This window comes from Hemiscyllium ocellatum, chromosome 19, assembly GCF_020745735.1.
Source record: "Hemiscyllium ocellatum isolate sHemOce1 chromosome 19, sHemOce1.pat.X.cur, whole genome shotgun sequence".
NCBI classification, from domain to species: domain Eukaryota; kingdom Metazoa; phylum Chordata; class Chondrichthyes; order Orectolobiformes; family Hemiscylliidae; genus Hemiscyllium; species Hemiscyllium ocellatum.
Genome location: NC_083419.1, coordinates 6,866,330 through 6,886,779, shown reverse-complemented (window position 1 = coordinate 6,886,779; position 20,450 = coordinate 6,866,330). Strand labels below are relative to the sequence as shown.

The following is a 20,450-nucleotide window of genomic DNA, read 5'->3' as shown; positions in this document are numbered from 1 at the left end:
CTATTAAACATTCCCTGAATATTGGATGGAATTTCTTTTTAATTTCTCTTGGAAGATTTGCAGTTTCAGAATTTTCACACTAGGGATTTTACCACCCTACATTTCCTTTAAATATTCCCTTGAAGAGGGGTGTGATGTGCAGATGCAGGCTGGCTCTCTGACTCTAGATGTAAACTTTGAGTTCATAAACCTTTGGCAAGATCCCCTTCTTATCCTTTCAGCTCTCACTTAAAACATTTCATAGGCTTTTTAGGCTTAAAGAAATTCCTTCATCCTGAATATAAATTATTAATCAAAGAATAATTATGAGTCAGAGGATGCCATTTGGCCCCATTAGGTACCTGCTGGCTTTCATAGAAATCATAGAATCCCTACTGTTTGGAAACAGACCACTTAACCCAACAAATCCATGCCGACTCTCCAAAGAGTAACCCATTCAGCCCCATTCCCCTACCACTCTACATTTATCCCTAACTAATGCACCTAACCTACACATCCCTGAAAACTATGGGCAATTTAGCATGGCCAGTTCATCTTTGGACTATGGGAGGAAACTGGAGCACCCGGAGGAAACCCACACTGACACCGGGAGAATGTGCAGACTCCACACAGTCACCCGAGGTTGGAATTGAACTCAGGTCCCTGGTGCTGTGAGGCAGCAGTGATAACCACTGAGCCACCGTGCTTTATGTAGATTGATCTAGTTGTTCCTATTTCCCATCTGTTCCTACAGCCATACAAATTATTTCCCTCCAGACTGCTGTTCCCATTCACTTTTGAAATCATAAATTGTCTCTGTTGCATCGCCTGCATTGGCAATAAGTTTCAGGTCACTACTGTATGCCGTATAAAGATATTTTCCCTCACATCCCTCCTGTATCTGATAGCCAGAACCTTAAATCTAAGCCCTTTAATTCTTAAACCATCAGCAAATTGTCTATCTTAAACAAACCCAGTTACCCAATCCTATCCTCACTCTTGGAACATGTTGCTAAATGTCCTCAGTGGCCCCTCAAAGTCCCTCATGTCCTTTCTAACATACGGTAGCTAGAACTGGTCTCTTCCTGTGGCCTGACCAGAGCTTTCTAAAGGTTCAATGCAGTTTTCTTATTTTTGTCCTCAATAACTCTATTTATGCAGCCCACGATCCTACAAGTTTTGCTAACCATCATGACACCTTCAAAGAGTTAAGTGCAAGAAACCTCCAGGTCTCTCTGTCCCTGCTCATTTTGTCGAATTGTACTATTAAGCATATACTTTCCCTGACTGTGCCTTCTACTAAAATGGGGAACATCAGTGTCTACCATCCTCTAGTCTGAAAATTCACTCCAATGTGTGTTTTACATTGGTATGAGTTGGAGGGTCAGGAGGACATGTTTGATGTAAAACTATGTGATAGTACAGCCTAGTGGTATTAGAATGTTGTTGTGTGACTAAAAATGATACAAGTCTTTCCAATGTTTCTACCTTAATCTAGTTAAGACCAACAAGCTAGATGCCACGCACAAATTATTGATCTTTGTTACAAGGAGGAAAACATCCAAAATAACAGTAACAATAAGGCTCCCATTAACTCAGAGTCTTCATTAATTACTTTACATTGTAGAAAATGCCAAAAAAATTTTATCATTGTGTTTTTTGTTTCTGCTACAACAACTCTGTTTTCATTTCCACCCACTTACTATCGATGTGGAATTTCCCTGCAGAGCATGGATATTGAAGTTCTACAAAAGTTAAAAATAAAGTTGCCTTTGTCTCAGCCGACCATAAGAGTGCTCTTCCATTAGAGAGTAATATTGGTGATGGTATAACCACAGGCAAAAGGAGAGGTTGAGAAAGAGAGTCCATTGGTGGAAGATCAGCTAGTGTGGGAATTGAACCTGCGCGGTTGGCATCACTGTGTTGCCCTCTAGCTGTCTAGCTAACTGATCTCCATCTGCAAGAATAGCGTGAAAATGATCATTCTTATTATGCTCTGACTTTCTCAGACTCTGAATTTGTCTCCAATCCTTTAAACATCAATGAGTGTTGCAGCTGTACAATGTATAGCATATGAAGTGTGGAACATTGTCATGGCAAGGTGGAACACTGCAGCCAAAGTGTTTCCACTGTACAAATATCCAACTCTATTCTCTGCATTTGAGTCTCATCTGATTCAATTTACCTTGTTATTTAGATTAAATGTGTCTCCATTGAAGCATGACTGCCCATCAGCTATTCCATTCAGAAATTTATATATATTTGTAATTATGGCATTTAGTTTAGACTGCCCTTCAGATATTCCATTCAGCGATTCATAGGATGCAGTTACAATTACAATGTTTAAAAGACATTTGGAATCATGTATGAATAGGAAAGGTTTGGGATGATATGGACCAGGAGCAGGCAGGTGGGACGAGTTTAGTTTGGGATTATGGTTGGCATGGACTAGTTGGACTGAAGGGTCTGTTTCAGTGCTGTATGACACGATATGTAGTCATGGCATTTATTTTAGTCTGCTGCATATTTCACTTCAGCTTGCCAAAGCAAGCAAGATTGTAAGGTTAAACTTGAATGAAAGATTCACCAGTAGGTTTAGAGCTGTTATCATGAATATACGTAAACATTGTGAAGTTAGGGAACAAGTAAGCTGAGATATAAACCAATACGTGAGTTAGATATGTGGGCGGAATAAAGTAAGCTAAAATTATACAGGTTGCCATATGACGTGGGGGCTCAGGAAGGGGTAGGTGAAAACTCCAGTGATGTGTCTTCCTCTTTCACATGAGCTCAGTGTGACTGAAAAACCCCAGCCTTGGTAGAGTGAAATTTCCAAAACAAGTTGCTGGCCACTGACTATGGGGAATGGAGCAAATCAATGAGATCATCCTCAGATAGTTACTAACATTAAGTTTGAAAACAAATCAGTCACGTGGTTGGTTCAAGTAGTAGTAGTACAGTATTATAGTTACATTTTGAATGCAGAATTTATAATCTTATCTAGTTTTTATAGAGAATAATCATAGCAATCTAATGGCATCATTAAACAGCATAATTTTCCAGTAATATGTTCATACCGCAGCGCCAATATCTCTAAGTAGTCACTCCTCATTACCAGTTTTAATTTTAGCTTTGCTTACATCAGTCCTCCGTCCTAAATAAAATCTCACGTTCAGTTTTGGGTCTATAATTTCTCTCCTCCCAGCTTCAAATTGGAAGTAATTCAAATAAAGGCAATATACTGCGGATGTTGGAAATCTGAAACAAACACAGCAAATCCCAGAGAAACTGACCAGATCGAGCACATCTGTGGAATGAGAAACCGTCTTAACATTTCAAGTCTGATATGACTGTTCGTTGGGATTGAGAGTCACACCGGATGTGAAACACTAACTGCTTCTCTCTCTCCATAAATGCTGCCAGACCTGCTGAGTTCCTCCAGCATTCTCTGTTTCACAATGTTTATGTTATTTGGTAAATCCATTTGTGATTTGAAGTTTACATTTCAGTATTGTTTGTTTTGATAAGCAAAAGTGAAATATGCAATGGGTTACAGTAAACATCATTATTACAAATATGTATGAATTTCTCAATAGACTGTCGGATGACCAGTAATGCTTTAATTAAGATGCATAAATCTGAATAATAGGCTAAACAGGATCAGTTGACACTTGAATGAAGGATAGGATGAGATATTTGTGCCATAGCAACGTTTCGCTTTAACTGGTTGCCGTGGTAATATTTCACTGTCTACAGTGCACTGTGTTCTACATTTCATATGCTGTACTGCGAATTGGTGTTTAGCTGTAATATTTATTGAAGCTTAATGGTTTGGAGTCCAGAATATGTTTTTGTACAATCAAATGAAACATGATGGTTGTGACATACTGCAAATCGAAAAGAATATTTGGAACTGTCTTAGTACGCTTGCCTACATAGGAACACAGTCCATTTGTATCCACGTTTTGCAATTGCTGTCTTTGGTGAATTTCTGCAGATATAGTGCACACTGCTGCAACTGAGCGTCAATGTGGAGGCAGTGGATGTTCAAAGTCTTGATTACTCTTCTGGCAGTAATTCTTACTGAAATATGTAGAAGCATCTGTCAGTCAGTGGTTCCTGGCAGTATGTTTAGAGTCACGTCCCATACCAGTCCAAGAGATTAGCCACTGTCAAGTGTTCGGCTATGTGTGCCGGTTCGGGGGTGCCTCTGCATTCTAGGGATTGACTCATTGAGTCAGTCCTGTAGGGCTATAACAGCCAGTCTGAGAGCTGGGGTGGGGTAGCACTAACACAGTGATGAACTGCCATTGGTCAGTGGTCTCGGCATGTCACACCTAGGGCACTTTGGTCAGTTGGTTGAACAGGATGGAATATTGTCAGTCTGTTGCGTTTGCTCCTGTCCCTCCCTGTGTGTGTGAGTGAAGTATCTGAATGTCTTTACCTCCAGTTCCTCTCCTGCCAGGAACTGAGTAGGTACCTGGTCTCCGACAGGCCGCCGAGTGTCAGCAATCGGGAGCGACCTGCAGAGCTGTCACACTGAGGAGATTCCTCATTTTTGAAGGCTCCTGGACTTGTTGCTTCCCAAGTCAAACTCTTCCAGTACAGTTACAACACTGCATTTACCTGACAAATGGAAAATTGCCCAAGTATGTCCTGTACACAAAACACAGGATAAATCCAACCTGACCAAATACCACCCCATTAATCGACACTCGATCATCAGCAAAGTGATAGAAGGCGTCATCAACAGTGCTATCAAGTAGCACCTGCTCAGCAATAACCTGCTCAGTGTTGCCCAGTTTGGGTTCCACCAGGGTCATTCGGTTCCTGACTCCTCAAAGTCTGTCCACCATCTACAAGGCACAAGTCAGGAGTGTAATGGAATATTCTCCACTCCTCTGCATGATACAGCTCCACCATACTCAAGAAGCTTGTTATTATCCAGGACAAAGCAACTCGCTTGATTGGCACTACATCCACAAGCATCCACTCCCTCCACCCACCGGTGGTCAGTTGCAGTACTGTCTACAAGTTGCACTTCAGAAATTCACCAGAGATCCTCAGACAGCACTTTCCAAATCCATGACACTTCAATTTGGAAAGGCAAGGGTACCATAGTCAAGGGAATACACCACATAGAGGTTCCCTCCAAGCCACGCACCATCCTGACTTGGAAATATATCACCGTTCCTTCACTGTCGCTGGATCAAAATCCTGGAATTACCCCTCTGAAGGTATTATAAGTCAACCCACAGAATAAGGACTATAGCAGTTCAAGAAGGCAGCTCAGCACACCACCTCACAGGGCAACTAGGGATGGGCAATAAATACTGGGCTAGCCAGTGACAGCCACATCTCAAAAGTGAATAAATAAATACCAATACAATACTTTGGGTTTGGACATTGGTGAAATTCCAACTGTGCACAATATTGTGTTCTCTGTTCTGTATTGGTCATCTTAATTAAGGAAGGATCCGAAAATGATTGAAGCAGAAAATTTCAATATTCTTAAGGCTAGGATTGATGTAGTTTTGATAATCAAAGAGGGTGAGTTACTGAGGACAAAAGGAATATAGAGTAATCCAATCAGCCATTATTAAATCTTATTAAATGGTGGTGCAGATTTGAGGAGCCAAAGGGTTTACTTCCTGTTGTTCCTAATTTGTACCTTTGTATGTTTAGTTCGGTGTTGCTTGATAACAACAAGTTACAATTATTCATTGCTGCAACCTACTATACGTTTACTGCTCACAGTGTGTGATAGGCAAATTGCATTGCCAGGAAGATACACAGCATACAGAAGAAATGGCTGCTGCATAATGTTACAAATTGCCTGACATCTAAATAGCTTAAAGCATTTAGAATGTTAAGAAGTATAATTTGTCTGCAATCGTTATGATCTTTTTGACTTGTGTTACTACTTAACATTACATTATGAATCTGTATTCATAGGTCACTTAGCTCCTCTGCCCCATTACGTTTCTTACCTTCTAAGGAATATGTGACCTCCTGCCAAAATGAACTACTTCACACTTCATTTCCATTTGTCATTTATCCCTACATTCAGGAGGCCATTTTCTGTCTTTCTGTGCTTTGATGTTTCTCCAACTATACCCCACACCCTAGTTTGTGATCAATTACAAAATGTAACACCACACATCTGGTAAGGAAGTATGGTCCCAGCAGATAATCGTAAGGGCACCACTTCCTGCCTGTCCACAAGACCAAGCCTTAACTCCCAGCGTTTTCCCATTATCAGCCAGGGAACTAAAGACCAGTAAGCCTGTCGTCGGTGGTGGGCAAGTTGTTGGTGGGAATCCTAAGGGACAGGATGTGCATGTATTTGGAAAGGCAAGGACTGATTAGGGATAGTCAACATGGCTTTGTGTGTGAAAAATCATGTTTCACAAACTTGATTGAGTTTTTTGAGGACGTAACAAAGAGGATTGATGAGGGCAGAGCGGTAGATGTGATCTATATGGACTTCAGTAAGGCATTCGACAAGGTTCCCCATGGGAAACTGGTTAGCAAGGTTAGAGCTCACAGAATACAGGGAGAACTAGCCATTTGGATACAGAACTGGCTCAAAGGTAGGAGACAGAAGGTGGTGGTGGAGGGTTGTTTTTCAGACTGGAGGCCTGTGACCAGTAGGGTGCCACAAGGATCGACACTGGGTCTTTTTGTCATTTACATAAATGATTTGGATGTGAGCATAAGAGGTACATTTAGTAAGTTGGTAGATGACACCAAACTTGGAGGTGTAGTGAACAGTGAAGAGGGTTATCTCAGATTACAACAGGATCTTGACCAGATGGGCCAATGGATGAGAAGTGACAGATGAATGCGAGGTGCTGCATTTTGAGAAAGGAAATCTTAGCAGGACGTATACACTTAATGGTAAGGTCCTAGGGAGTGTTGCTAAACAAAGAGACCTTGGAGTGCAGGTTCATAGCTCCTTGAAAGTGGAGTCGCAGGTAGATAGGATAGTGAAGAAGGTGTTTGATATGCTTTCCTTTATTAGTCAGAGTATTGAGTACAGGAGTTGGGAGGTCATGTTGTGGCTGTACAGGACATTGGTTAAGCCACTGTTGGAATATTGCGTGCAATTCTGGTCTCCTTCCTATCGGAAAGATATTGTGAAACTTGAAAGGGTTTAGAAAAGATTTACAAGAATGTTGCCAGGGTTGGAGGATTTGAGCTATAGGGAGAGGCTGAATAGGCTAGGGCTGTTTTCCGTAGAGGCTGAGGGATGACCTTATAGAGGTTTACAAAATTATGAGAGGCATGGATAGGGTAAATAGGCAAAGTCTTTTCCCTAGAGTTGGGGAGTACAGAACTAGAGGGCATAGGTTTAGGGTGAGAGGGGAAAGATACAAAAGAGACCTACGGGGCAACCTTTTCACGTGTATGAAATGAGCTGCCAGAGGGAGTGATGGAGGCTGGTTCAATTGCAACATTTAACAGACATTTGTATGGGTATATGAATAAGAAGGGTTTGGAGGAATATGGGCTGGGTACTGAAAATGTGTTGCTGGAAAAGCGCAGCAGGTCAGGCAGCATCCAAGGAACAGGAAATTCGACGTTTCGGGCATAAGCCCTTCATCAGGAATTATGGGCTGGGTACTGGCAGGTGGGACTAGATTGGTTTGGGATATCTGGTCAGCATGGACGGGTTGGACTGAAGGGTCTGTTTCTCTGTGACTCTCTGTCAATTCCATGATCTGGAACCTAAGTCCCCATACCCTGGTGTTTGTCATTCAGTTCTTTTGTGGCACCTTATCAAATTCTTCTTAAAAGCCTTAGGGTACCACATCACTACATTATCTTTGTCCACTCTTCATGTTACTTTTTCGAATAATTTTGTTAACTTAGTTAAACATTACATTTCCTTTTAGAACCTATAATATTTTGAAGTTCTCCTTCTTGAGGTGTTTTTCTAACTCATATTTTCTCGTCTATTTTATAGCGCTGATGTTGTTCGTTGGTCCATGCCTTCCTTAGTTTTATCTCCCAAGCTGAAGATATTAACTGCTTGTGCTATTCACCAGCGCTTTAACGTTTCCTTTTTCTGTTGAAGTGTGGACTCTCATTGAATACAAGCAGTTATTTTGTATTCATCAATAGATGCTGGAGATCAGAGTTGATGGAGAGTGTCATGCTGGAAAAGCACAGCAGGTCAGGCAGCATTCAAGGAGCAGAGGAATCGACATTTCGGGCACAAGCCCTTCATCAGGAATTCTAATGAAGGGCTTATGCCCAAAACGTCAATTTCCCTGCTCCTCGAATGCTGCCTGACCTGCTGTGCTTTTCCAGCACGACACTCTCCATCCACATTCAATCCATCGAGTTTGCTCCACCATTTAATCAGTTTCTCAACCCCATTCTCCAGCTTTCTCCCCATAACCCTTGGTCCCTTGACAATCAAGAAATTATCTATCTCACTCTTAAATATACTCAATGACCTAACCTTCAAAGCCTTCTGATTCACCACTCTCTGGCTAAAGATGTTTCTCCTTATCTCCATTCTAAAAGATCCTCCTTTTACTCTAAAGCTGTGCCCTCAGGTCCTAGTCTCTCCTACCAATGGAAACATCTCCCCAACATCCACTCTATCCAGGCCATTCAGTATCCTGGAAGTTTCTATTAGATCCCCTGCCTCATCCTTCTAAACTCCAGAGCCCTCCAATGTTCCTCATATGTTAAGCTTTTTATTCCTGGGCCCACTCTTATAGATAATACACATGGTTCAGTGATGCTGGAGAGGGGATAGAGTAATGAATGGGGTGCCACTCAAAAGGGGCTGCTTTGTGCTGGGAGATGGTAAGCCTTATGTGTGTTATTAGAGCTGTACTCACCTAGGCAGAAACACATCCCACAATGCATCTGACTTGCACCTTGTACATGATGGTCAGATACTGGGGAGACAGGAGATGAGTAGGTTATTAGGGAATGCTCATCCTCTGAACTGCTCTTGTAGCCACTGCATCTGTGTGCCTGGGCCACTTCAATTTCTGCTTTCGAGTGACTAAATTGTTCGTGTTAAATTTTTTTGAAAACTTTGAGGCTTTTGCCCCACTGAAAAACAAACAATAAACCAATTTATTTCAATGTAATCTCTGCATATTATTCTTTGAAATGCTGGACATTCTTGCAGTTCTTATGAGACCAGCAATGTCACTCAGCAGAAGTACAAAATAGCTGCTCCTAACCTGTGTGTTTACACATTATGAATCTGTTGTCAGCTCTTCCACAGCTCTCTTACTAAGAGAATATTCTGCTGCAGATAATCATCTGGATATTCCAGCAAACCAGAATGATTTAGTCAAATGCTAATTTTGGGATTCTTGTTTTCTGCACAACCAACTGAAATTTTACTTCACTGTTATTCACATAAATTGCACAGAAGAAAACAAGTTATTATAAACAAGTTATTAATAGAAAGTTTGATCTTGCTCTGACTAACTAAGAGCTGGCAAACTTTCCTTTTAAATGTGCTGTTTCTCCTTTAACTGAGTAATGCTGTCATGTGTCATTCTGAACAGGTTAAAGTAACTCCAAGAACAAACTGAACAAACGCAGTCTGCAATTTTCCAACTGGACATTGGCATGGATAATCTGGAATCTAAAGGTGGCAACAATTCTGGTGGCTCTGAACTCAAAGATTTTACACATTCAGAAGATGGACTGCAAAGGTACACAGTTATAATCTACTTCTTTATATGCACATTAGTGCAAAAGTCTTCACATGATTAGATAATTGTTTCCCGTTTAGTTTATAATTTGTATAATAATAGTTTGGATTCTAGGTATCAAATCATTTTGCTTGAAATGAATGTGCCAGTTATCCAAAATTGTGCAGCTCAAGATGCTCAGGAAAATTAGTATCATAACATAGACGCTAACTTAATCATTTTTATCAGAATTACTTTGTTTATTATGGAAGGAGAATTCTCAAGTACTTGTTTCTACCTAACATGTATGCTAAGCTAATTAATATTTAGAGAGCTGGAATTTTCTTTCTTATTCTTTCATGAGATGAGGGTCTCACTGGCTAGGCCAGTATCTATTACCCTTCCCTAATTACCCAAAGGGCAGTTTAGAGCAAACCACATTGCTGTGGGTCTGGGGTCACATGCAGGCCAGACCAGGTAAGGATGGCAGTTTCCTTCTTGAAAGGACATTAGTGAATTAGATGGATTTTTCCTGACAATCAATAATGGATTCATGGTCATCATTAGATTCTGGATTCTTAATTCCAGATTTTTATTGAATACAAATTCCACCATCTGCCATGGCAGGATTTGAACCCAGGTCCCCAGAATATTAGCTGTGACTCTGGATTAACCGTCCAACATAATACCACTAAGCCGTCACCTCCTTCCTGCCCCCCGCCAAGTAAACCATATTAGGGAGGATGCATGTTACATACTTTTTTCAGCTATGTTTTCTTGTTAGAGTAATAAAACAGTTGTTTAAAATGGTGTGGTATACAATTTAGTGTGTTATATTAGAATTGCCAGTTCCCTTCTGATACAATAAAGAATTTTTCCAAGTTCAATATTATAATATGTCATTTGCAATCCTTAGGGATGTTTAACGTACAGTTTGATCAATATTTAGGGATGTTAAAAATTAACTTGTGTAACACAACATGGTTTAAGTGATCTTTTTATTTTTATGTTCCAGAAAATGTGATAATGATGATTTAGAATGTACAATGTACCATGCGAACAGTGATGATGGAAGGAAGGAAAATAAGGAGAATGTAAGTCACCAGTAGGCTCGAAAAGCTGACTGTTGGAACACATTTGCAACCATCCTAGAGGAGGTAGCAAAGTCTGGCAGCAGTGACATAGATATTCCATAAGGGAATTTTATTCCGGGTTTATTGCTGGACTCGTAATTAGATTACTTACAGTGTGGAAACAGGCCCTTCGGCCCAACAAGTCCACACCGACCCGCCGAAGCACAACCCACCCATACCCCTACATTTACCCCTTACCTGACACTACGGGCAATTTAGCATGGCCAATTCACCTGACCTGCACATCTTTGGACTGTGGGAGGAAACCGGAGCACCCGGAGAAAACCCACGCAGACACTGGGAGAACATACAAACTCCACACAGTCAGTCGCCTGAGGCGGGAACATTCTAATCTGTGACATTCTCCCAGAAGACCACTACTTGTGAGGGTATTTGACACCTCTGCATGTCTGTAGTACCGCGTGAGTCTTGTTTGAGGTAGTGCAGTCCCACCTTTATCTTTGCTTTGTCCTGGGCCTATGTAATGACTGATGTAAAAGAGACCTACGGGGCAACATATTCACATAGAGGGTGGTACGTCTATGGAATGAGCTGCCAGAGGAAGTGGTGGAGGCTGGTACAATTGCAACATTTAAGGGGCATTTAGATGGGTATATGAATAGGAAGGGTTTAGATCAGTGTGGTGCTGGAAAAGCACAGCAGGTCAGGCAGCATCTGAGGAGCAGGAAAATCCAAGGTGGAGAGATAACACCCCCACCTCCCCCCATTTATCTCTCCACCTTGGAGGCTTCCTGCCTGTATTCCTGATGAAGAGTTTTTGCCTGAAACGTCGATTTTTCTGCTCCTCAGATGCTGTTTGACCTGCTGTGCTTTTCCAGCACCACACTGATCTAAACCCTTCCTATTCATATACCCACCCAAATGCCTCCACCACTTCCTCCGGCAGCTCATTCCATACACGTACCACCCTCTGTGTGAAAATGTTGCCCCGTAGGTTCCTGCTCCTCAGATGCTGCCTGACTTGCTGTGCTTTTCCAGCACCACTCTGATCTAAACTCTGGTTTCCAACATCTGCAGTCCTCACTTTTACCTGTATGAATAAGAAGGGTTGGAGGGATATGGGCCAAGTGCTGGCAGGTGGTACTAGATTGGGTTGGGATATCTGGTCGGCACGTACAGGTTGGACTGAAGGGTCTGTTTCCATGCTGTACATCTCTATGACTCTATGATATTGAGGTCTGCTTGAAACTTTATGGTCCTCCCATGCAAAGAGTTGACCTCGGCTGAGTGTTGCAGACTCAGGGCCAGGACTGTCTGCTGAGGGACACGATAAAGCTTGGGGCAGCTGCTGTCAAGGTGCTGTGGGGAAAGACCATTGTCTAAGGTCTTGCTGCCAACATATAATGGGGGCACCTTACAATTAAATAAAAGAATCAAGAGTCCAGTCTAGGACTGATCAGATTAACTACCTGGTCATGCCAAGACGTAGGAGATCACAGTGGGAATCATGTTTTTGAACATTCCCCTGTTAGTGAGGGGCCTGGCAGTGAATGGGGTGAGAGGGAATCTGTAAATGATCTGGTGTGCAAGGGAGATGCTGTGCATGTTCATGGAGGTGAGACTCTACTTAATTGGGGTATAGGAAAAGTGTCTCTACATGATCAAGGGATGGTGAGATTCTTTCAGTGATCCAGTGAACGGGAGGAAAACTGTGTGTGTGACTGAGAGATGGGGCATTGTGAAGATGGTCAAAGGTGAGAGAGTCTCTAGATGATTGGGGGACAGAATACTTTATATGTGATCGTGGAATGGGAGGACTCGGTAGATGATTTAGGGTGGAGGAACCTCTGTATATGTCAATGATTTTATGCTTATTTCTTTTAATGATCTTAAAATCTTGGGTCATGTTGACCTGTGCATTGTCATCAGCTAAAACACCCTCCCAGCAGCACAGACTTTAAAAACTCCTCCACTGTGTCCACTAAGACAGTCATTTAATACAATTAACAATTCAATTTCACAGAAGAATAGTGAACATTGTAATTGTTGGCTATCTTATAAAATGCACAGAAAGAATGTTGCTCTGGTGCTAATGTTGTTTTATGAATCCTTTTCACTGTTATTAAGTAACATATTCACAAGTGTAACAAAAACAGAGGTTATAGCATACCCTTTATGAATTATATATCATGCAACAGAAATGGATTAATCCTTCATGCAAATCTACTATTCAATTGAGATGTGACTCTGAACCTGCACTATAATGTTAGTTTGCTTTTAGAGTTTAGTTACATTACATGCAACTTATGATGTTTAAAATTCTGTTGAATATTTAGGATGTAATTGTGTGTATTCATATATGAGATGCTTGCTGAGTCAAATCGTACTTGTTTGACAAAGTTCCATTAATGATCTCTTTGTTTTCTTCAGTATGTTGGATCAACTTCCATGTACATGTCTGTGTTTAACCTGAGCAATGCTATTATTGGCACTGGGCTCTTAGGCTTATCGTACGCAATGGCCAATACAGGGATTATACCATTTGTGTAAGTATCAAATATAAATATGAAGATTATTGCTTTAGTTCATACCTTTAGATGTTCGAATCAACAGTTCCTATCATTTTAGTACAATCAGAAAGAAAAATGTTATATTCAAACTCGCACCTCACAGCATTACTTTGTTATTTGGTGAAGAGGTTATTTTTTTTTGATAACATTTGCTCATTGGCAAGTTTTCTAATTTTTGATACCATCATTTTGAAATTGTCTGAAATGTTCAGAGTACATTTTCAGATGTCATGTAGATTAGGCAAAGCGCAGTCACAGCTTTATGCAAACAATTGTTTTCTTGCTGGTCAGGCATGTAGTTAGGAAACCTGTGATTAGATTAGATTACTTACTTAGATTAGATTACTTACAGTGTGGAAACAGGCCCTTCGGCCCAACAAGTCCACACTGACCCGCCGAAGCGCAACCCACCCATACCCCTACATATACCCCTTACCTAACACTACGGGCAATTTAGCATGGCCAATTCACCTGACCCGCACATCTTTGGACTGTGGGAGGAAACCGGAGCACCCGGAGGAAACCCACGCAGACACGGGGAGAACGTGCAAACTCCACACAGTCAGTCGCCTGAGTCGGGAATTGAACCCGGGTCTCTAGTGCTGTGAGGCAGCAGTGCTAACCACTGTGCCACCGTGCCGCCCGTATAATGCCACCGTGCCGCCCGTATGTGATGTTTTGGGGGCGATTCTCTCTGTGCTCAGAATTGAGAACCACCTTGGGTGTGGATAGACTAAATGTCTTGGGTATAAAGTCTACTGACAAAGTGTGGCAGTTCTTCTTCCTTGTGATAAATAACAAGTCAACTTTGAACTGTAAGAAGGCCAGTCCATATTTGGGGATCAACTTTGCTGAATTGTACCATGATGTGGAGATGCCAGTGGGGTGGACAAAGTCAGAAGTCACATGACACCAGGTTATAGTCACCTGATGAAGGAGCAGTGCTCCAATAGAGAGACATGAAGTCACTGAACATGAACATTGAGAGGTGGGAGGATATTGCAAGCGATTGCTCTCGCTGGAGGCTGGAATTACACAGAGCTCTAAAAGGGGGAGAAGAGAAGTTAAAGTTAGCTGATGAAGAAAAGCCCAGTAAACAGCACCAAGACAATACCGAAGGACAGCACCTTCCAGTGCAGCCTCACTGCCACTCCCGTGTGGGCCTCCAAGGCCACAACAGACGCTGCTCTACTAACAAAGATTGAAGCAAGACTATCCAGGTGCAGATCCATGGTCTTGCAAGATCAACAGATGCCACCAATAGAGGGTACACTGTTGATTTAATTGCTGAATCATTTAAACAGAATTTGGAACTTGTAAGATTTACTCAACTGTTCCAGAGATGCCTTTTCGATCAGTAAAATGCTTAACAGGTGATGGAGTTGTCAACACACATAGAAGAGACAAATGAATGAATCTGAATGTTGAGCATGTTATTAAGTAGCATTAAATTCAGAGCAAGATAAGGTTCCCCATGGTAAGCTGTTGGAGAAGGTGAAGTCGCATGGGATCCAGGGTGTACTAGCCAGATGGATAGAGAACTGGCTGGGCAACAGGAGACAGAGAGTAGTAGTGGAAGGGAGTTTCTCAAAATGGAGACTTGTGATCAGTGGTGTTCCACATGGATCCATGCCGGGACCACTGTTGTTTGTGATATCCATAAAGGATTTGGAGGTAGGCATAGAGTCATAGAGATGTACAGCATGGAAACAGACCCTTCGGTCCAACCTGTCCATGCCGACCAGATATCCCAATCCAATCTAGTCACACCAGCCAGCTCCTGGCCCATATCCCTCCAACCCTTCCTATTCATATACCCATCCAAATGCCTCTTAAATGTTGCAATTGTACCAGCCTCCACTACTTCCTCTGGCAGCTCATTCTATACCCGTATCACCCTCTGTGTGAAAAAGTTGCCCCTTAGGTCTCTTTTATATCTTGCCCCTCTCACCCTAAACCTATGCCGTCTAGTTCTTGACTCCCCGACCCCAGGGAAAAGACTTTGCCTATTTACCCTATCCATGTCCCTCATAATTTTGTAAACCTCTATAAGGTCACGCCTCATTCTCCAACGCTCCAGGGAAAACATCCCCAGCCTGTTCAGCCTCTCCCTGTAGCTCGAATCCTCCAACCCTGGCAACATCCTTGTAAATATTTTCTGAACCCTTGCAAGTTTCACAACATCTTTCCGATAGGAAGGAGACCAGAATTGCACGCAATATTCCAACAGTGGCCAAACCAATGTCCTGAAAAGCCGCAATTTGACCTCCTAACTGTGGTCTGATTAGCAAGTTTGCGAATGACACTAAAGTTGGTGGAGGAGCAGACAGTGAAGGGGACTGTGAGAGAATGCAAGAGAATATAGATAGATTGGAGAGTTGGGCAGGGAAATGGCAGATGAAGTTCAATCTGGGCAAATGTGAGGTGATGCATTTTGAAAATTCCAATTCAAGAATGAACTATACAATAAATGGAAAAGTCCTGGGAAAAATCAATGCACAGAGAAATCTGGGTGTTCAGGTCCATTGTTCCCTGAAGGTGGCAACGCAGGTCAATAGAGTGGTCAACAAGGCATACGGCATGCTTTCCTTCATTAGGTAAGGGTATTGAGTACAAAAGTTGGCATTCATGTTACAGTTGTATAGGACTTTGGTTCAGCCACATTTGGAATACTGCGTACAGTTCTGGTCACCACATAACCAAAAGGATGTGGATGCTTTAGAGAGGTTGCAGAGGAGATTCACCAGAATGTTCCCTGGTCTGGAAGGAGCTAGCTATGAAGGGAGGTTGAGTGGATTCGATTATTTTTATTAGAAAGATGGAGGTTGAGGGGATCCTGATTGAGGTCTACAAAATCATGAGAGGTATAGACAGGATGGATAGCAAGAAGCTTTTTCCCAGAATGGAGGACTCAATTATTAGGGGTCATGAGTTCAAAGTGAGAGGGGAAAAGTTTAGGGGAGGTATGCGTGGAAAGTTCTTTATGCAGAGGGTGGTGGGGGCTTGGAACACGTTGCCAGCGGAGGTGGTAGAGGTGGGAACGATCGCATCATTTAAGAGGTATCTAGACAGATACATGAATGGGCAGGGAGCAGAGGGATACCGATCCTTAGAAAATAGGCAGCAGGATTAGATCGAGGATCTGGATTGGCCCAGGCCTAGAGGGCCGAAGGGCCTGTTCCTGTGCTGTAATTTTCTTTGTTCTTTGAACCATTCTTGCATTTTCCTCACAGTTCACCTTCTCAACATGTTTGTGCCATCCACAAACCTGGAGGTAGGACATTTAGTTCTCAACCTGAATCATTAATATGTATCAAGAACAGCTGAGGCTTAACTACAGCTCCCTGCAGTACTCCATTATTCACTGGCTGTAACTCAGAAAAAGGCCAGTTTATTTGTACTCTTTGTTTCCTGTCTGCCAATCACTTCTCTATCCATGTCAGTATACTACCCCTAATATTGTGCACTTTAGTTTTACAGTTAATTCAGTGTTCCACTAAATCTTTTGCTTTCTTTCACCAATTAATATTTATAGCCTGCAACTGTAGACTGTCTACTTCTAGTATCTTAATCAGAATTATTTATGATCATTATGAGGAGCAGCAGTTTTAAGGCAGAATGTGCTATACTAGTAAAAATATAAAATGGCCTATTTAAAACTGTGTCATTAGTGACAACTGCTTTCATTGTTTCCCTTTATTAATTCTTGTTATTCATGAATTATTGTCTACAATCATGGTAAATGTTCTTTACCAATGTATCCCAGTGCCTTTCTCTTGATAGATATTAGTCTGATGGGCAAACAATTGGACTCAAGATTCCGATATTTTAAATTAATTGTAAAGATAGTAATTCCCCAAACTTTTACTGTAAGTTGATTAAAAAATTCAGTACTCCCAGTTAGGGCCAGCCCTTGCAGGGAAAGTATTTTGGTTCATTGGATAAATAACGCTCCATAGTTCTGCATTGTATACTCGCCCATAATAATTAATAAGCTTTGAAAATGTACACCTTTCCTTTCCTGCAGGCTGCACTGCCTTAACTTCCTCCTGAAAATATTCCAGATTTCCGTCTGATAAATATTCAAATGCCCCAGTTTTTAATGGTAATTCCATCTATGAAATTTCCTACGTGGAATTTAAGGAATATAGGTGCATCACTGTTAAATGAAAGCTACAGTTTTTCATTGGAGAAGGTGTCATAAGAAAGGTGTCAGTACTAATTTTAAGGAAAGTCATTAACATGTTGGAAGCAGTTTAGAGAAGGTTTATTAGACCAATCCCTGGAATGAGCCTTTTTGAGAAAAGCTGGACAGGCAAGGCACTGGAGTTTCAGAGAGTCCGAGGTGATTTTGAAGCATAAGACCCTTGGGGGAGTTGACCAGATGAATGTTGAAAACATGTTCCTGTTGTGGGAGAATCCAAAACTTGGGGTCATAGCTTAAAAATAAGAGGTCACCTATTTAAGACAGAGATAAGGATATGTAAGTCTTTGGAATTCCTTTCCTCAAAAGGTAGTCAATGCATTTTCAATATTTTTAAGGCCAAGATAGTTTCTTGTTTACCCAAGTGGATGAAAGATTATTGAACGATATGTGGGAATACAGTTAAAATAAGAATAGCCATGATCTTGTTGAATGGTGGTGCAGGCTTGAAGAGCCAAATGGTCTTGTTATGACATGGGTAAACCTGCAACACAGAAATGATTTAACTCCTGCTGTAATCTGTTAAAATTCGAGAGGCAAGGATCTATTTCCAAAAGTCACTGTTTCAAGTAAAAATTAACAACTTTATTTTTTATAGTCTAACAGAGAATAATTACTTAGCAACTATTTACAACTGCTTTCTCTAGCCTATCTTTTACCTCCTGACTATAATACTAGTCTGATAAAACCCCCAATTAAGATTTGCTGAAAAATTCAAATTTTAAAATTAGCCAGCTGTTGAATCTTCTCTTTGTATCTTCCTCTGTAGATTTGCTCTCCAGGTCGGTGTCAATGTTTCTTCTCTGTGCAAACTCCTTCTCTTGACAGGTACCTCTCAGAGAGTTCTCACTGGCAGCCTATAGCTGTTGGTCTTTTGGCAGTTCTCCTCCAACTGTTCAATTTTTTTTCTGTTTTATAATCCAAAGCATCGAACCATTTCATTGGTGTTAATATTGTCAAAAATTTAAATTCAAACTTAATTGGAGTTTGGTGTTCTGGGGCATAATTTAAACTGATTGGCCAAATTTGAATTTGTTTTGTCTCCAGGCAGCCCAGTTACTCTAGCTTTCAACCACATGTTACGTTGTTACCTTATTGAGAACACTTGGTGCTATGTCAGGTGGTTCTGCAAGTTTCTAATTTTCTTAAAGGTACAGTACCCCTTACACCTTCATAACAGCCTCCTCTTGCTCCTTGTTCATATGCTCATAAAAAATGTAATATTTACATGTATCTCCTTGCCTGCTGTTTTAAAAGGCTCATTTGTTCTTTGCCTGTTATTAACATACTTAAATGTTTGTTTTTTATTATATATCTTGCAATTCGTTGGCTCCTTTTTTGATTTCACCATAGATGCTATTTTTAGCAATCTTAATACTTTTGGGCATCACTTGATCTCTCATCCATCCTGTTCATAGTCATAGAGCATGGAAACAGACCCTTCGGTCCAACCAGTCCATGCCGACCGTAATTCCAAAGTAAACTAGTGCCACCTGCCTGCGCTTAGCCCAAATCCCTCCAAGTATTTCTTATTCATGTACTTAATCTAAAAGTCTTTTAACCTTGGAACGGTACCCACATCCACCTCTTCCTCTGGAAGTTCATTCCACATGTGAACCACTATTGGAGTATAAAAAATTGCACCTAATGCCTTTTTAAAATCTTTCTTCTCTGTTCCTTAAATCTTTTCAAACTGTTTCCCCTCTATTTAGGCCTGTATTTCATCAGGTTGAATGCTTTGATTTGTTTTGATTTTTGTTAATTTGACTTAATTTGTTGGGATTATCATTTGCACCGAGACACAGTGAAACGTATTGCATGCTATCCAGACAAATCATACCTTACATAAGGACACCAGGGTAGTTGAACAGAATGCAGAATACAATATTACAGCTACAGAGAAGGTGTAGAAAAAGATTCAGTTTAATATATGAAGCTCTGTTCATAAGTCTCATAACAGCACAGGATTTAGAGTCATAGAGATGTACAGCATACAGATGGAAGCAGACCCCTCGGTCCAACCCATCCATGCCAACCAGATATCCCAAAACAATCTAGTCCCACCTGCCTGCACTTGGCCCATATCCCTCCAAACTCTTCTTATTCATATACCCATCCAGATACCTTCTAAATGTTACAATTGTACTAGCCTCAACCACTTCCTCTGACAGCTCATTCCATACACGTACCACCCTCTGAGTGAAAAGCTTGCCCCTTGAGTCTCTTTTATATCTTCTCCCTCTCACCCTAAACTTATGCCCTCTAGTTCTGGACTCCCCTACCCTAGGGGAAAGACTTTGTTTATCCTATCCTTGCTCCTTGTGATTTTATAAACGTCTATAAGGTCACCCCTCAGCCTCCAATGCTCCAGGGAAAACAGCCCTAGCCTATTCAACCTCTCCCTATAGCTCAGATCCTCCAACCTTGTAAATCTTTTCTGAACCTTTTCAAGTTTCACAACATCTTTCCGATAGGAAGGAGACCAGAATCACACGCAATTTTCCAACAGTGGCCTAACCAATGTCCTGTACAGCCTCAACATGACTTCCCAACTCTTGTACTCAATACTCTGACCAATAAAGGAAAGCATACCAAACGTCTTCTTCACTATCCTATCTACCTACGTCTCCACTTTCAAGGAGCTATGAACCTGCACTCCAAGGTCTCTTTGAGTTCTTAGGAGTAAATATTCTCAATGATCTGTCCTCGGCCATCAACTTCGACGCTATCTCCAAGAAAGCACACCAATGCGTGTACTTCCACAGAACCGTTAAGTGTATAAGTCTTGCTAAGATTTGCTTTCCCAAAATGCAGCACCTCACATTTATCTAAATTAAACTCCATCTGCCACTTCTCAGCCCATTGGCCCATCTGATCAAGATTCTGTTGTAATCTGAGGTAACCTTCTTCGCTGTCCACTAGACCTCCA

General features: G+C 41.4%; 1 protein-coding gene across 1 annotated transcript in view; it reads left to right on the top strand.

Moving 5' to 3' along the window:
• Positions 1-20,450, top strand: part of LOC132824619 (sodium-coupled neutral amino acid symporter 1-like) — a 64,557-nt gene that overhangs the window by 12,153 nt on the left and 31,954 nt on the right. The window contains exons 2-4 of the mRNA XM_060839218.1: positions 9,525-9,674; positions 10,669-10,747; positions 13,178-13,293. Of these exons, the coding sequence (XP_060695201.1) occupies positions 9,589-9,674; positions 10,669-10,747; positions 13,178-13,293 (281 nt within the window). The 5' untranslated portion in view covers positions 9,525-9,588. The remainder of the gene's footprint in view (positions 1-9,524; positions 9,675-10,668; positions 10,748-13,177; positions 13,294-20,450) is intronic.